General features: G+C 38.6%; 1 protein-coding gene across 2 annotated transcripts in view; it reads right to left on the reverse strand.

The window, feature by feature from the left end:
• Positions 1 to 3661: 3661 nt before the first annotated feature.
• LOC137281833 (uncharacterized) overlaps positions 3662 to 17160 on the reverse strand; it is a 45651-nt gene continuing 32152 nt past the window's right edge. Inside the window, exons 2-3 of one of the 2 annotated variants that reach the window (XM_067813464.1) lie at positions 6352 to 6730; positions 3662 to 4820 (exon numbers count right to left, since the gene is read on the reverse strand). In XM_067813464.1, coding sequence (XP_067669565.1) covers positions 6366 to 6730 — 365 coding nt within the window. In that variant the 3' untranslated portion in view covers positions 3662 to 4820; positions 6352 to 6365. The remainder of the gene's footprint in view (positions 4821 to 6351; positions 6731 to 17160) is intronic. The other variant, XM_067813467.1, reaches the window with a different exon arrangement.

A 17160-nucleotide genomic window follows, 5' to 3' on the forward strand; every position in this document is an offset into this window, starting at 1 on the left:
GACATTAATGAGATGTTTCAGTTTTTAATGAATACTTATCTATTCATGGCATGATACACTGAAAGCTCTCTCCTAGATCATTCCCGTTTATACACTGATCATACTTGATTATTTAAATCATCATTGATATCATGATTCAATGTTTAAACATCTTGTAACAATTATGGAACTCCTTAGCGTGAGTGAGTGAATGAGTGTTGTTTTACACCGATTTTAGCAATATTTCAACAATATCGCAGAGGGGACACAAGAAATAGGTCATTGTACCCATGCGGGCAATCAAACCTTGGTCTTCAGCATGACGAGTGAAGGCATCAACCACTAGGCGACCCCACCTCACTAAATGGCATTGAGAAATGCCACATGTAAAATGCCATAGGAGAATTTATGGGAGTGAACTTTTGTTATTTGATGAGCAAAACGTTATGGGATATTTTTACTTCTTCATTTAATCTAAAATGACATGTTCCTGTTGTTACAGAAATTGACATCCCTAAAATCCCCCCTTCCCCCTCGTCCATCCTCCTTCCCTTTAACCATAACCTCTGCAGAATAACCCTGTTCTCATGCACTTGTCAAATGTCCAATCTGGTAACAATAGCAAAGCCACTTAGCTCTCATTATTCTAAATGGATTCTATAATATCAGTAAACTGGCTTGAAATGTTCTTTTTAACTCTTGGTTAGGCCACACCAGTTTTATTTCTTGCTTCACATATCTATCCGCTGGTCAAATTATTTCAAGAATAATAAATAAAATAAATAAAAAGTAATTTTTCCTACTTATTGGCCAAAAAAATAAACTTACAAAAACAATATTTTTTCATTCTTTTCTGCCCCATATACACTTCATGAATCACCAAAGCTAAAATACTTTTAGTGTTTCAAAGGAATATAACTTTGGTAATTTTTTAAATTATTGTTTTCTCTCCTGCCTTTACAATTTGTGAATGACAAATATCTGTAAAACAAGAAATAAAACTGGTCTGGAGTTTGAGAGCAGATTTAATGCTGGAAGTTCATAGTTAGGTAGAAACCTAAGTTCATTCAGTGTTGGTTTGAAAGGGCAGGATATGGGCCTTTGATGTTTACATGTTTAAAAACAGTCTTCTTTTTAAAAACATTTTACAGTGAGCACCAAGAAACACTGAGGTAAATTAGATTAAATAAAAAGGGATTACATCAACTTCTGTTGTGTTTTGTTTTCAAAATTCAAGGATAACATGATTTCTGTTCTTTTTGTTTTGTAAAATGTCTTGGAACAAGTAACACACGTAAGATCTTGATGGGGTATGAAGTGAACATGTCTGACAACAGTGAGTGAATGTTTCCATATAATATCAAACCTCTGGACAGCTCAGCATACTGGATTCATTTCACAAAATGTATAGCAAAATTATGAAAGCCTAATGCTGCCACTTTTGTAGCATAAGATATATTTTTTCAAAGACAATTCTCGTTACTTCAATTATTTACTCGTTGCTTCGAGTATTTTCTCGTTATTTCAATGATTTTCTCGTAACTTCGAGTATTTTCTCGTTATTTCAAATATTTTTTCGTTGCTTCGATTAATTTCTCGTTACTTCGAGAATTTTCTCGTTACTTCAAGTTTCTCTCAAAAACTTGAAATTTCGAGTATTTTCTCGTTATTTCAATTTTTTTTTGTTGCTTCGATTAATTTCTCGTTACTTCGAGAATTTTCTCGTTACTTCAAGTTTCAGTCAAAAACTTGAAATTTCGAGTATTTTCTCGTTGCTTCAAGTTTCAGTCAAAAATTCAGTCTTTTTTGCGGTTCACTCCAAAATGACAGACCTCCTGTAAGATAAATTCAGTTAGTACACTAGTTAGCTCAGCCATGCTCTCCACCCCTATTCCATTAATGAGTTCACTTGGAGTCAGTACATAGTATACAGTCTGTTCAATCTTGGAATTCAAGCAATACTCAATCATCAAAAGGATTTCATTCCACAATGTATGAACTTGAAGTTATTCCAGAACCTTATCTTAAATTAACCTTACAAAGTAGAATTTCACTGAGAAAATTTAGGACAACAAATCATAGGTTACCAATGGAAACAGGGCGCTGTCTGAATGGTTTGAAAGAAAGCCGACTTTGTAATGTTTGTAAACAAGCCATATGTGACGAATTCCATGTTTTACTAATATGCCCACCACTTGTCGAACAACAACGAGTATCATTTTCAACAAAATATTTCAGTGTGAATCCCTCTACCTGTACATGTATTTTTCTCATGAAATGTGATTATCAACCACTCACTCTCAAATTATCCAAATATATGACACACTGTGCCTTTTCAAATGATATCAAATTCTGTTTGTTCTTCTACCAGTCACTACAGAGTATAGTAACAACACATTTCCATCTTTCTTACTTTACTTGTAATTAGAGTGAAAAGTAGTCGAGAACTGAGTTGCTTGAGAAGCTGAGAATGTTCTCAAGCACTTTTAATATAAAAAGTCTTAATATAAAAATCATAATTCATTACATGAATTAAAACAAAGTATAGTTTCCATATCTGGGCACATGTTATTATTATCAGCTTAATTAAGCCTTATGCAAACAACCCTAAAGTGTGTTTTTTAAGCGGTCTGTCTTTTGTGAGGTCTGCTTCATGGGAAGATACCGCGGTTGCAAGGGTGCGCATCCTCCCTATTGAACTGAAAGTTTGTTTTATGACCACTGAAACTCGGGTGGTGTAGGGTGTAGATGTAGGGTGTGTGTGACTATGAGGATGTCATCTTGATCGGGGTAGATCTCCTAAAATATACATGCTAGCTTCATCAAACTTAGAAATTAAGGAAAATAAAATCGAAGCAACGAGAAAATATTCGAAATTTCAAGTTTTTGACTGAAACTTGAAGCAATGAGTAAATATTCGAAATTTCAAGTTTTTGAAAGAAACTTGAAGCAACGAGTAAATATTGGAAATTTCAAGGTTTTGAAAGAAACTTGAAGCAACGAGAAAATACTCGAAATTTCAAGTTTTTGACTGAAACTTGAAGCAACGAGTAAATATTCAAAATTTCAAGTTTTTGACTGAAACTTGAAAACGAGAAAATACTCGAAATTTCAAGTTTTTGACTGAAACTTGAAGCAACGAGAAAATACTCGAAATTTCAAGTTTTTGAAAGAAACTTGAAGCAACGAGTAAATACTCGAAATTTCAAGTTTTTGAAAGAAACTTGAAGCAACGAGTAAATATTCGAAATTTCAAGTTTTTGACTGAAACTTGAAGCAACGAGAAAATACTCGAAATTTCAAGTTTTTGAAAGAAACTTGAAGCAACGAGTAAATATTCGAAATTTCAAGTTTTTGACTGAAACTTGAAGCAACGAGAAAATACTCGAAATTTCACGTTTTTTAAAGAAACTTGAAGTAACGAGAAAATATTCGAAATTTCAAGTTTTTGACTGAAAATTCTCGAAGTAACCAGAAATTAATCGAAGCAATGAAAAAATATTTGAAATAATGAGAAAATACTCGAAGTTACGAGAAAATTATTGAAATAACGAAAAAATACTCGAAGTTACGAGTAAATATTTGAAGTAACGAGAACTGTCTTTGAAAAAATATTTTGTGCTACAAAAGTGGCAGCACTAGGCTTTCGTACAAAATAAACAATTCTGTATTTTTTCTGATATTTTGATCTTAATGTATGCAACAGATGAGGAAGTGTATTCATTTTTCCCAAATCACATGAATGTATCCCTCATGTTTTCGTAAAACAACACAAACATTTCACTCAAATGTAAGATGGACTTTACCAGAAAGTGAGTGAGTGAATATGGTTTCATGTTGCTTTTAGCAATATTCCAGCAATGTCATGACAGGTTACACAAATGGGCTTAACACATTGTACCCATGTAGCTAACCGAACATGGGTTTTTGGCATGATGAGCAAACACTTTAACCACTAGGCTACCCCACCGCCCCCTTTACCTGATAAATGGTTCAGTTTGAAATGTACAGGCTATTTTGGAAACAATACCTATCAACATCTGCAATGTTCTGTGTTGTTTTGCATGAAACTGTGCTGCAACCATGCTTTTTGTTTGTATGTTTGTTTGTTGAACCCCACACTCAGCAATAATCCAGCTATATGATGGCAGGCTGTAGATATTTGAGTCTGGACTAGACAGTCATGAGATTGGCATAAATCTATGCATTTGTGATATGATGACAAGTCAGCGACAAGTCAGCGAACCTGACTCTACAATCCTGTTAACTGTCTCTTATGACAAAAATGGGTTGCTGAAGATGAATTCTCTGATCTTCACAGGTCTGCAACAAAGCATTGTGGACAATTTCATCCATATTTCTTGTACCGGTGAGTCAGACATCTACTACTCGTGTCATCAATGTTTCCACCAAACACCAGATGCTGTCATCAGTGAACATGTTTCTCTGTATGTCTCTATCTGTTTCCCCATACTCACAAAGGCTTCCATTTACATCACCATGTCATGACTGACATGTTGAACATGTCTTCTTATGTCTCTGCAAGGCTCTGGGATGTCGGTACACTTTCCCACAGACGCAGGAATATGTTGTGTTGCCGTGGACGCTTTCCTCATGGATCTGCTTGTTCTGAGGTCGTGTGAATGTCTTTCCACAGTGTTCGCACACATACAGCCCTTTCTTGTTGGAGTCCATGGAGAAATCATCAGGAAATATTTGCATCGTTTTGCTGAGAAAAGGCAGGACCTGCTGTGAAGACAACATAGTTCCAGAATCTTCTCCTCTGTACGTGTCACTGTAACTGTGGTTGCTGGACCTTTCATTCCATCTGATTCCGAAACCTGTAAACAACAAGAGGTGGAAGTGCATTGCCATATTGCCGAACAACCACATATGCACGCATGCACACAGACAGCATAACAGAGACCCAGACATCTATGCAAACCTGCCAGCCATTTTTTGTCTCTTTCAGCTAGAGACTTAGGCAGGGAAAGAAGTACCATCTACCAATGTCACGTGCCTTCTCCAGACATAGGATGTGTCTACCACAATGGCTGTTTGTTGGGAACAGGGATTTGGATGGGAGGGTGCGTGTGGCAAATCAAATTTCATTTGTTTGAAACTATCACAGTTTGAATCCGACAAGCCAGTATGGAGACAGTGCTTCAGCATAAGAACATAGGAACATCATAGAAAATACATGGAACACCAGATTTGTATCTTTAAACCAGCATACTGGTACTAGTCTTTCAGATTTAGTGGCATGTGATAACAGCAGAGGAAGAACTATACAGCCGTTCTTATACATCTGGAATAGATGACAAGTTAGTTTCAAGGCACAGTCCACATATTCCTTTGCCTAAACAAGACTGCTTCAATAAACTAGCCCACAGACAACATTAATAAAGTGTTTTACTCATGGCCGCAGTAGTCACAGGGCATGCGTGATCACCCAACCCAATTAAGTTAGTCTCTCCTTACGACAAGCATGAGTTACTGTAGGCCAACATTCTAACCCAGACCTTCAGTGGTATTACATGAGACTGTGATCTATCCAATTAGAGACGATCAGCATTCAGCATCTTCTGGAATTCCTCAGTGGTATACAAGTCAAACACTTGTTGCTCTTTGCATTGCATCAGGGCAGTAATACAGTGGAAGCTGTCAAAACCGGTATCTGTCCAATCTGGCAAGTTGTCAACACTGGCATAAAATCTCAGCTCCATCCATGGCTTGTACATTTGCCATCAGCTCTACAATCCAGCACTTTGTCTAATCCGTTTTATTTCTTCAGTCCCAATGAGTGCCGGTTTAGACAGCTTCACCTGTACATAACCTTTTCGATTGACTGAGGGGGTAGGGAAGCATTAAAGTGGCAGATGTCTCTTGCTTAATGCCACACTCTGCAATTCTCCAGCTATATGACGGTGATCTGTAAATAACTGAGTCTGGACCACACAGTGATAAACACTGTGGGCATCAATCTTCACAGATGGGATAAGATGACGTGTCAACCAAGTCAGCAAGCCCGACCACCCGATCCCGTTCATCACCTTTCACGACAAGCATGGGTTGCGGAAGACCACAACTGAACCAGACCTGCATGGGAACAGTGAGTGAGTGAGTGTGTGTGTGTGTGTTGCACATTATTCCTGAGCACCAATTCATTCCTATATATTTTTCAACATTTGGACAGTATTAGTATTACAGAGTCTTGTCACCAGTAAACTGTCTAAACTGGAATGATAAACTTCAGACTGATTAAATGTAGCCATTTGCAAACCTCTGGCCAGGCGTAGACAGAAGGCTGCCTGCTCTCCTCACACATCCAGTCGTAGAAAACCATCTGATACAACTCACAGAGACATTTACCTCTTATATGACCACTACTGCTGTACACTGTGGGATTGACTGGCAGCTTGCTTGGCCACAGAGCAGTCATTCCTGTGTCGGATCAAGTTACATGGATATTTATACTGCTTCCCACAAACACAAGTGTATGTCTTAGTTCCATGGACGGCCTCAATGTGAAACTTTTTGTTATTGGAATTTGTGAAGGTTTTGCCGCAATGTTCACACTGCCAAAGTCTTTTCAACGAAGTACTTTCACCAAGCGGCAGGGAAAGGTATTCGTCAAAATTCTTAGTAAATGAACTTCCATATATTTTCCCAAAGTCTGCGTGGATATCTGCCCCCGATATCGCCTGGATATCTGCCCCTGATATAGTCTGGCTTGGAATCAGTCCCAAACCTGCAATCAACAAAAAAGGTTTTGAGATTTGGAAAGTTACTTCAACCAAAAATTTCTCTAAACAAGAGTCATTTTTCATGCTTCCTGCATGCTTATAAAATACACAGATACAACTCGACTTAAAGGTGACTTTCATAGCAACATCTTTCTCAGTGGTTTTTTGAGTTTAACATGTATGATGTGTGTGTGGATCCTTGGGCTCATAAGTTTCCAGAACCTCAAGTTTGTGATCTCAGATAACTTATTACATCATGTGTTCTTGTTTATTGCTTGTGTTTTCCCGGGTAATTTTGTGTAACTTTCTGGTTCGGACAGCATGGCAAACAGTAACTTCACTCACTCTGTGTTTACATCCAAACTCATAAAATCTGTCAAGATTCTGGTTATAATTGTTCAACAGTGACCTATGCTTGTGGTAACAGGTGACTACTGGGACTGGGTGGTCAGGCTCACTGGCATGGTTGACAGGTGTCATCATCACTGGATATATAGGTTGGGTATCCTCTAAGATTCTTACCCTCATTCCCAAACCCAAACATGTAACTGCAGGGACACAAAGCCAGTGGTCTAACCCATTCTGCCACCAGTTTCCACAAAATGGAAGTCTATATTATATGATCATATAATGTTATACCATATAATGTTACATCATATAATGTTATACCATATAATGTTATATCATATAATGGTAAATATCCACTGTTCTGAAACAGGTGAGTTGATGCCTTACATCTTGGCATCATCAACATTTCAGGTAGGTATCCAAGGTCATCAGCAACACTGTGAGAAGTAAATATTCTTACCATACTGAAAAACTGCACACTGGTTCTTGCTACCTTTGAAGAGACTCAAATATATTGACATTCTGAGAACATTACCTCCCAGAAACATCTTTCTGGTTCAATAGGAATCTTGCACCAACCTATTCACTTGTAATAATAACAAATAATAATAGTAATAGGTAATAATAAAAAAATAATAATAGTAATAGTCTCCTTATATGGCGCTCATATCCAGCACATTGCCTGCTTACCGAGCTACGCATATTACTATCCCTGGTCATGAGACGCTATCATACTTTCTGATATGTTTTCAAATCCCTGGGGATCATACAGCCATGCTGCCTGTTAGGCACAAAGAACTAATCACTCACATTGCCAGCATATCGCCATGGGTACCCATTTTACCGCCTGGTGAGCTGAATGTAAGTATCTTGTCCAAGGATACTGCACAAATGTGCCAATTTTGTGACCTGAACCTAGGTGCCTCCACTGGGGATTGAACCCAGGCCTTCAGTGTGATAGGCAGACGGCTTACCACTGCACTATTGTGCTCCACAATATTGGCAGATATCCAGGTATTGGAAATACAATTGATGTTTGATAGAAAAAATGATTGATAATGGTCATGATATTCATATCAAAGTTGCAAACAATAGATAATGTTTTTTCTGGGCATGCATAGGACAATATAAGTTTTGACGTCTCTCATAGGAAATACAATTTGATATGCGCCTCGTTGCGGCAGCTTTACCACCGTGTTGGCTCAAGAGAGGGTTTTGGAGTGTTTTGACTCATCAAATTCAGTGAGGATCCCCTCTTTCTAACATCTGCCCATCTACTTCACATTGAAGGGAGTCCAGAAACATTATTTTCATCAATTTTGACCCACTCAAAATTTCACCCAAATCTAACACTGTTACCAGGACCGGTAGCACAGGTAACACTACTACAAAGAGGCATACATCCTCTCGTATTACCCGAGGGAGAAGCATATAACACATTTATCTTACAGTCATGTTAAATGTACAAAGTATTATATTAGTTTATTTTCGAAGATCGCTGACTATATGACTTGATAGGCGTCTGCCTCTTGACTGGATTCTTAAAATCAGTGAAACACATTCTGACAAGCTTAACAACTGCAAATTCAAATGGATCATTATGTTTAGGTTTAGTGTGCAAACAATTCAATGTATGAAAAAGTTTTGAAAAAAAACAGTGAAAGTCAGTAAAATAAATGTGTACACAATGAACTCAAAAAACAGCTACTGTAACAGCAGGATCTTTGGAGGAAACAAACAGTCCATCCTGATTTTCACTTTTCACTTATGGACTAATGGCTTTGGCTCATCACATCCAACCTGAACTGAAATTTTCAGTAAATGAACTTCGAGCCTCTTAGCTTAACTACCGGGCTAGTGATCCAGCGAGGTTGAGGTTCAGGATTGTGTCCACCTGTGACAGGGTGTAAAAGCCTTGGAGTCAGCTTTGTGTGGAGACTCTTTCCGTGTTGTCACAACCCCTAGTGTACAGGACACAACCTGGTGTACTTAAAAGAACCCATGAATCTGTTGGTATATGACCAGATGGTGGCCACATGAATATGTGAACAGCTATTTGCTGGTACGACATGCAGTACTCTTGGACAAAGTACTGTGACTATGTGTCCCAGTTTGCCCAGTTGTGAACTGGGAACCTCGTTAGGATGAGAGAGCCACAATTATCTCGATAAGCTAACAAAACAAATGCCAACAAATGCCAAATCCCCACAGTTAAAATCCATAAACTTGAAATGATTGTTGGAATGCTAATATACGTCCCAAAACTGCAAACAGTGAGTGAGTGAGTATGGTTGTATGCTGCTCTAAGCAACATTCCAGTAACACAATGGCCTTCAGACACTGTACCCATTTGGGGAATCAAACTGGGGTCTTCAGTGAGACGAGCAAACGCATAAACCACTAGGCTACCCCACTGCCCCATCTCCAAACACCATGACCTTGTACTTCCATCTTAATACAGAAAAGAATTCAAAAGTGAATTAATGTTTCCTAAAGTTTACAGCTGAACCCAGCGCACAAAGAACTAATGTTTCCATGACAACCCACATTGTGTCTGACACTAACCTGTGAAGATCGAGTTAGAATTGTTTCTAACCAACCCATCCTTAATGTAAAAGGTGACTGATGGTGGTCAGGCACCATGACTTGGTTCACACGTCATCATATCCCAACAGCATAGACTGATTCTCATGATGTTGATCACTGGATTGTCTAGTCCAGACTCAAATATATACAGACTTTCACTGTATAATGAGCATGCGAGTATGAATTTACAAAGATGATAACAAATTTCCAGCATTATCACAGCTGAGAACACCAGAAATGGGCTTCACACATTTTGACGGGAATGAAACCTGGTCCTTCAGATTATGTCCAAACATTTTAACCACTAGGCTAGCCAACTGTGCCCTACAGAATCAAATAAAGTATATTACTACTTTAAACACCTGATTATATATTATTTGCATGTTGCATCGCCATGGCACATTTCTTCCTATGACCAAAGAGTCCGCGGGGGTACTTGTACACCTTCCCACAAACACAGACATATGCCTTGACGTTCCCTATTCCATGCACAGCCTCCATGTGGTACTTCTTGTTGCTAGGATTGGTGAAACTCTTGCCACACTCGTCACACTGCCAGTGTCGTTTCGTGTGGGTAAATGTTTCTGAATTGTCAGAAAATGTAAGCCTGGGGTCAAGCGGCCGTTGTCCGAAAGGGTAAGACAAATGAGCTTGACCTGAATGTCTGGTCAAATCCTGATCTGAACTCTTGCCATGACCTGAAAACAAAACAAAGACAGTGACGGAGCCTGGTCATGAGATGGGGAAGTCAGGAACTTGCGAGAAGGAAGACGATACAAATACCTGTACACGATATACGGACAGTGGGTAGCCTGTTGCTTACAGTGTTCATTTGTCACATCGTAGACCCTGGTTCGATTTTCCACATGGGCACAATGTGTGAAGCCCATTTCTGGTGTCCACCAGTGATATTGCTGAAGTATTGCTAAAGGTGGCATAAGGCCATACTCACTCATTTACTTTCAGGTAAAGCTCATTTATTTTGTGAAATATTTGTGTTGTCTTCTGATAGCATGCGGGATACATTTGATTCCGAAAATGGGTGAAGCCTATTTCTGGTGTAACCTGCCGTGATATTGCTAAAAGCGGCGTAAGACTTGACTTACTCTACACAATACACAAAATATAAAGTATCAATGAATCCATTGACAGCGATTCCACAGATTATGAAAGGAATGTAGTTGTGAAAATGATATGAATGAATGGTCCATCACACAATAATAATGTCCAGGTGTTTGTGGAAAGAGCATGTTCTGCCCAACATACAGGAAATCTAACCTTTCCCTGCTGTTATCTCAATGTTGCAGCGACATAACTGTCATAGTTTATGGATCAACTGATTGTCTGCAAGCATCCAGAGTCTTGCTTTGGTGTGCTGGGGTGTAGTTATCATTATGACAAAAAAGACCTGGCTTGCACATGATTTTTGCTATGAAAGTTGGGTCATCCCTCAATATTATTTTGCTATAAAGCTTTGGAACCTATCAACATGAAAAAAATGACTAGCTACACATCTGGTTTAGTTGTTGCTTATGCTGCACTCAGCAATGTTCCAGCTATATGGTGGTGGTCTGTAAATATTTGAGTTTGGACCAGACAATCCAGTGATCAACAGCATCAGTCTACTCAACTTGGATGAGATGTCATGTGTCAGCAAAGTCAGTGTCCATCTGTAAATAACTGAATTTGGACCACACAATCCAGTGATCAATATCATGAGCTTTGATCTATGCAACGTGGATAAGATGGCATGTGTCAACAAAGTCAGCAAGTTTGGACCAGGCAATCCAGTGATCAACAGCATAAGCATCGATCTCACAAATTGGATAAGATGTCATGTATCAACCAAATCTGAGTAGATAGTCTCAGTAGCTCTGAGTACTGACCGTCATACATTTCTGTACTGAATGTCATGAAAAGTGTACAAAGTGCCCATAAAAGGTTTGGATCAGGTGCTCCCTTCCAGCCAGCATACTCTAGTATGCAATGGTAGTGCCACAATATTCAAGCTGATGTCAGCTTGAACACATTGAATCACATCAAAATGAAACCAACAAAATAAAATTAGATATAAATGCTGAAACCATCTGTGATATGTGGTATGACAAAACTTAGTCCATATTTCATCATCACAACATGATATCCATTTACCTTCACTTCATGTGTATAATTGTCACCGATCTAATTAGGGCTCTGTGTTGGCCAAAAAATTAAGTTGTACTGCAATATACTGCAATTTAAGAATCTGTATTTCAACACGTGTTGCAATATATTACCCACGTGGTACTTTGAAAAGGGGTTTCATAAAAAAGTGATATGCCACATGTGTCATCACACCTTTGAGTGACTAATACACTTGATTGGCTAATACATGAACTTTGACCTTACCGGTACTACTTTCATCACTCATTCCATTCATGATTTTCACTCAGAGGTTTTCACACTTTCTGGGAGCATGTGAAACATGAATACTTAACAAAAATCATGTTTTACACAGTGGTTATAAGAATTATTTTCAATCCTATAATAACTCAAGTTTCTGTAATTAACTGCATTGTGTGGGTCTAAAAGAAAGGAAAGAAAAATACTGCTTTATTTAAATGATATTTTCATTTTTTAGAATGTGCAAAATTAATAGGATACAAAATTCGTTTACCTTTCATTATTGCTTAGTTTTGGATTTTATTTTCCTTTATATCCAATTTATAGTATGAAGTTTTGTCATCAAGTAATGAATGAAAACCTCTGTTTTGAGTGACAGTATGTGCAGATTTTAACCATACAGATAATCACAAAAACTTCATGCATGTCCTTTACAATAAAGTTCTTCGGTTCTCAGAAAAAATATTGCCGTGCAGTCTTAGTTGTAATCATGATTCTGAAGATGGTGAAACTCTCACAAACTATAGGAACTGCATTAAACTGCAGATATAATGAACTCAAAGGAAACGGTCACTTCAGTTTGTTATAACTGCAGTTTATATGCATTTCAAATGTACAGCATGTGGTTGGGACCCCAAAAGACATTTCAATTTACTTGTCAGTTCACAAGTGTGTTGACATAAACAATGTTTACTGTGTTCGTATTTGATGAAAGGTTGCTGAATAGACTCTGCTGGCAAACTTATTTTCCTGCAAAAGATATCTTTGGAATAATTGGCACTTGAAATTTATGTGACATGGAGAATACAAAGATCCACTGGATTGACATTCTGAAACACATTCTTCACATCTTTACATTTTACTCATCCATAATCACAATAAAGCTAACATTTGCCTTTCTACAACCAAGTAAAATTATTTTCAAAATATGAACAACACATTAGTGAAAGTAATTGTTCGTAATGACTCAATACCTAATGCTCTAAATCTAAGGACAGTGATGGAGCCTAGTGATGAAAGCGTTTGCTCATCACACTGAAGGCCCAGGTTCGATTCCCCTCATGGATGCAATATGTGAAGCCCATTTCTGGTGTCCCTGCCGTGATATTGCTTGAATATTATGAAAAACTGTGTAAAACTGTGTCAGTCACCAATTCTCAGTAGTTCAACCAAAACATGAAACAGCTTCAGGTACCTGGAGACCTGAAAATGGACCTTTTGCAAAACCATCATTTACAAGGGCAACAGCAAACACACTGTGATCTGAATGTTTTATTAACATGGATAGAAACGAGTACAAATATTTTCTTGAACATCAAGAATTAAAAGTAACAAACATGTCATGTAATGGCATATCCTGAAATGTTACAATATTTTCTGTAGAGCAAAAACTGAGTGAGCGGGTTATAATGTTACCAGCGGCCCTCGTGTCATTAAAGATTTTTTTTTTAAAACATACAAATTTTTAGATGACCCCTGACTTGAAATGCTTCACAGTAGAAAATATCTAGACAAGGCCGGATACCCTGGTGTACCCTACCCACCTGCTTTGCCAATCTCTACACTACCATCACATGCAATCGATTAACACTTCATATGAACCTGAAGTGTGCTTCTCACTATATATTAGGTCATCTCTTGTTTTCCCAGAATAACCGCATTTGAGGTTTTTGTTTTGGAGGGACAGATTTTACTTTACATTAGTAAAACCGCTTCCGAGGGTTTACTTTTCCAAACTTTAAATGAACATCAACATTCAAATGATACATGAGTGTTTGAAATCAACAGAAAAAGGTCGTTCAAGATTAAACCCGAAGCAAGATTGGAACCGCAATTCTCTCATCCGCAGGGCGACGCTCTACCGCACAGCCAACTAGCCAATGAAGGAGTTGAGGTTAAATTATCTACTTATAGTTACTGTCATTAACTTTTACGAACACTTCAGTTATTGTTATGTATCTTCATTAAAGGCACCCGTGGCGAGCCCTCTCCTCGTGGTGGGTGCTGGGTAATGCTAAGAGCTCGCCGACACCCCCGTAGTGGACCCGGGGGGATATTTGGTCCACCAACCCGTTTGCCGTGGGTTGCGTCCCGTGTCGGTGGAGGACGGGATCCTGGTGGTTGAGGGCACTGGGGCTTTTAACTGTGTTGCCCAACACACCACTTTGGCCCTGACTTCACCTAGACGGGTGGTCGAATGGGCCCGGTTCGACCAATCGGCTGGTCATGCCAAGCCCTGTGCATGGAGGATATGTATCATTGCACAACTTTTATTTGGATTTTTACTTTCGGTCTTGGCTTATTTGTTCATTGAGCTTTTTGAAATTTAAAATGCATTTTTGAAGTTCTGAACTTTTGCCTAGAGTCTTATGCCCAGAAGGCGGTGGCTCATGGGCCAATCTGGTAGATTAATTATTTCTAATTCTTCTGCTGGAGTATATCATCCGGGTATCCTTGGTGCTGTAAGCTGGAGGCCCGCTTGCTTTAGCATTGTCCTTGTGATACTCCGTGGTGGGTGGGGAGCTCGGATGATGAACCGTATTACACTAACCATGGTTTATGAAACTCCAACAAAAAAAACAAAACGTCCACTTGATATTGACCCTGTTGATACTGACCATAGACCGTCTACATCGATTGAGTATTGGCCACGTTTCATTGTGATTGAGACTCCTGACAAGACACTGTTGAAATTGAACCCCTTTGCTGTATCCAAAGGTATTCAAGGCATTGCTGGGGATGTGAAGAACATAAGACGCTTACGTTCGGGTGCCCTGCTAGTCGAGTGCGGGAAAAAGCAGCAAGCAACAAATCTCATGAATATTAAATCTTTCGTGGGCATTCCCGTCATGGTTTCTGCACACAAAACCTTGAATACAAGTAAAGGTATTGTGAGAGATAGAGATCGATTGTTTGATGACATGTCGGAACTTGATATAGGATCTGAAATGAAAGATCAAGGTGTACTATATGTCAAGTGCTTTTCAACTCGCAGAAACAACGAAACCGTCAAAACAAATACGTATCTGTTTACTTTCTCATGTCCAAATGCTCCAAAATCAGTGAAGGCAGGCTACTGCAACATACAAGTTGATACCTACATCCCCAACCCGCTCAGGTGTTTTAAATGCCAGAAATATGGACACGGTGTAAATACGTGCACATTGTCTGTTGTGTGTGCTCACTGTGGTGAGAAGACACACACAACAGAAGATTGTGACAGCGATTATAAAAAATGCACCAACTGCTCAGGCGACCATTCGTCCTTTTCTAAACAGTGTCCTATTTGGAAAGAGCAAATGGAGATCAATAAAATAAAATTTACTCAAAATATTTCTTTTTCGGAGGCCAAAAAACTGGTAAAGAGATCTGATCTTCCACAAACTTATGCTACAGTAGCAAAAACATCATCAGGATCTAAATCTAACACTACATCAACCACAGGCTGCCAAACTACGTTGACTTGGGTAAATTGCGATTCTCTTCCTAGTACCTCAAAGTCGTCTTCTGATCACAAATCATCATCTCAGTCACACTCAAAGTCTCAATCCACAGCTGATAGTCAACAAACTGTGAAAAATAAATCGAAGCCAAAGCCTGATGCTTCAAAACAACAAAGTGGCAGAGCTCCCAAAGGGTCACAGAACAAAATTCAATTGTTCAATAAATACGGGTCTCTTGAAGACATGGACGTTTCTGAAAACGTCCATTCTAGGGCACATAGCTTGTCGCCCTCTAAAAGAGTGCGGGGTAGATCCCCAATAAATCCCCCCAAAAGATAGTTTATTCCACTAATATTGTACAGTGGAACTGCAGAGGATTAAGGACTAATTTACATGAATTACAGCTATTAGTCCAAGATTTTATACCTTCAGCGATATGTCTCGAAGAGACATATTTAAAACAAACAGATACATTTAACCTTCGTCAGTTTAATGCATATCACTGTTTTGCACCTCCGGGTGATCGGGCCACTGGCGGATCATCCATTCTAGTCAAACAAAACGTTATTCAAAGCCCTGTTTCACTAAATACTAATATGCAGGCTGTTGCAGTGAGAATTACTTTACATGTAGCGTTTACGCTATGCTCTCTTTATATTTCTCCGTCGACGACGTTTGCCAAAACTGATCTTCAAGCTCTATATGATCAGCTCCCGAAGCCCTGTATTATTATGGGAGATTTAAATGGGCACAACCCACTCTGGGGTAGTGTAACTACAACCACTAAAGGGAAATTGTTGGAGGACTTTTGTTCTGACAATGACTTATGTATTTATAATGATGGTTCCAACACATATTTACACCCTGGGACAGGGACCTATTCTGCTCTTGACTTGTCATTGACAACTTCCGAACTACTAAATGAATTCGAATGGTCAGTCCACGATGACCTCTGTGGAAGTGACCATTTTCCTACTATGTTAAAAGCTGTAACTCCATCCGATGTTCCTCCATCATCAAGACCAAATTTTAAAAAGGCTAACTGGGCTTTATATGAAACACTGTGTGCTGAAAAACTTACACCTGAACGTTTTATTGACGTTCCTGATGCTATTAAATGCTTTTCTGATGAACTGAATTCCATAGCTGATGAGTGTATACCAAAGTCCTCTGTAGTTCCACACATAAGAAAACCATGGTTCAACGATGAGTGCAAACAAGCTAGGAAGGCAAGGAAAAAAGCAGAACATTATTTCCGTCGCCATCCTATGGTGTATAATTTAAATAAATTTAAAATTTAAAATGCTAAAGCACGGCGTACTTTTAGACAGAACAAACGCCAATCTTGGCAAAATTATGTATCTAAAATAAATTCTCGGACACCCATGTCCAAGGTATGGAACATGGTCCAGAAAATCAAAGGCAAAGGTACTAAATCTACTGTCCATCATCTTAAACATGGAGATCAATTACTTACTGATAAATCAGAGATTGCGAATAAACTGGGCGAAACTCTTGCTAAACATTCTTCCTCTTCTAATTATGTACCTAAATTTCAGCAGTATCAAAAACAACAAGAAAAGAAAACTATTAATTTCAATTCTGCTAATGGGGAAGATTATAATGAAACGTTTTCTATTCATGAACTCCATACTGCTCTTGATCAAGCTCATGAC

This window comes from Haliotis asinina, chromosome 4 (assembly GCF_037392515.1).
Source record: "Haliotis asinina isolate JCU_RB_2024 chromosome 4, JCU_Hal_asi_v2, whole genome shotgun sequence".
Classification (NCBI taxonomy): Eukaryota; Metazoa; Mollusca; class Gastropoda; order Lepetellida; family Haliotidae; genus Haliotis; species Haliotis asinina.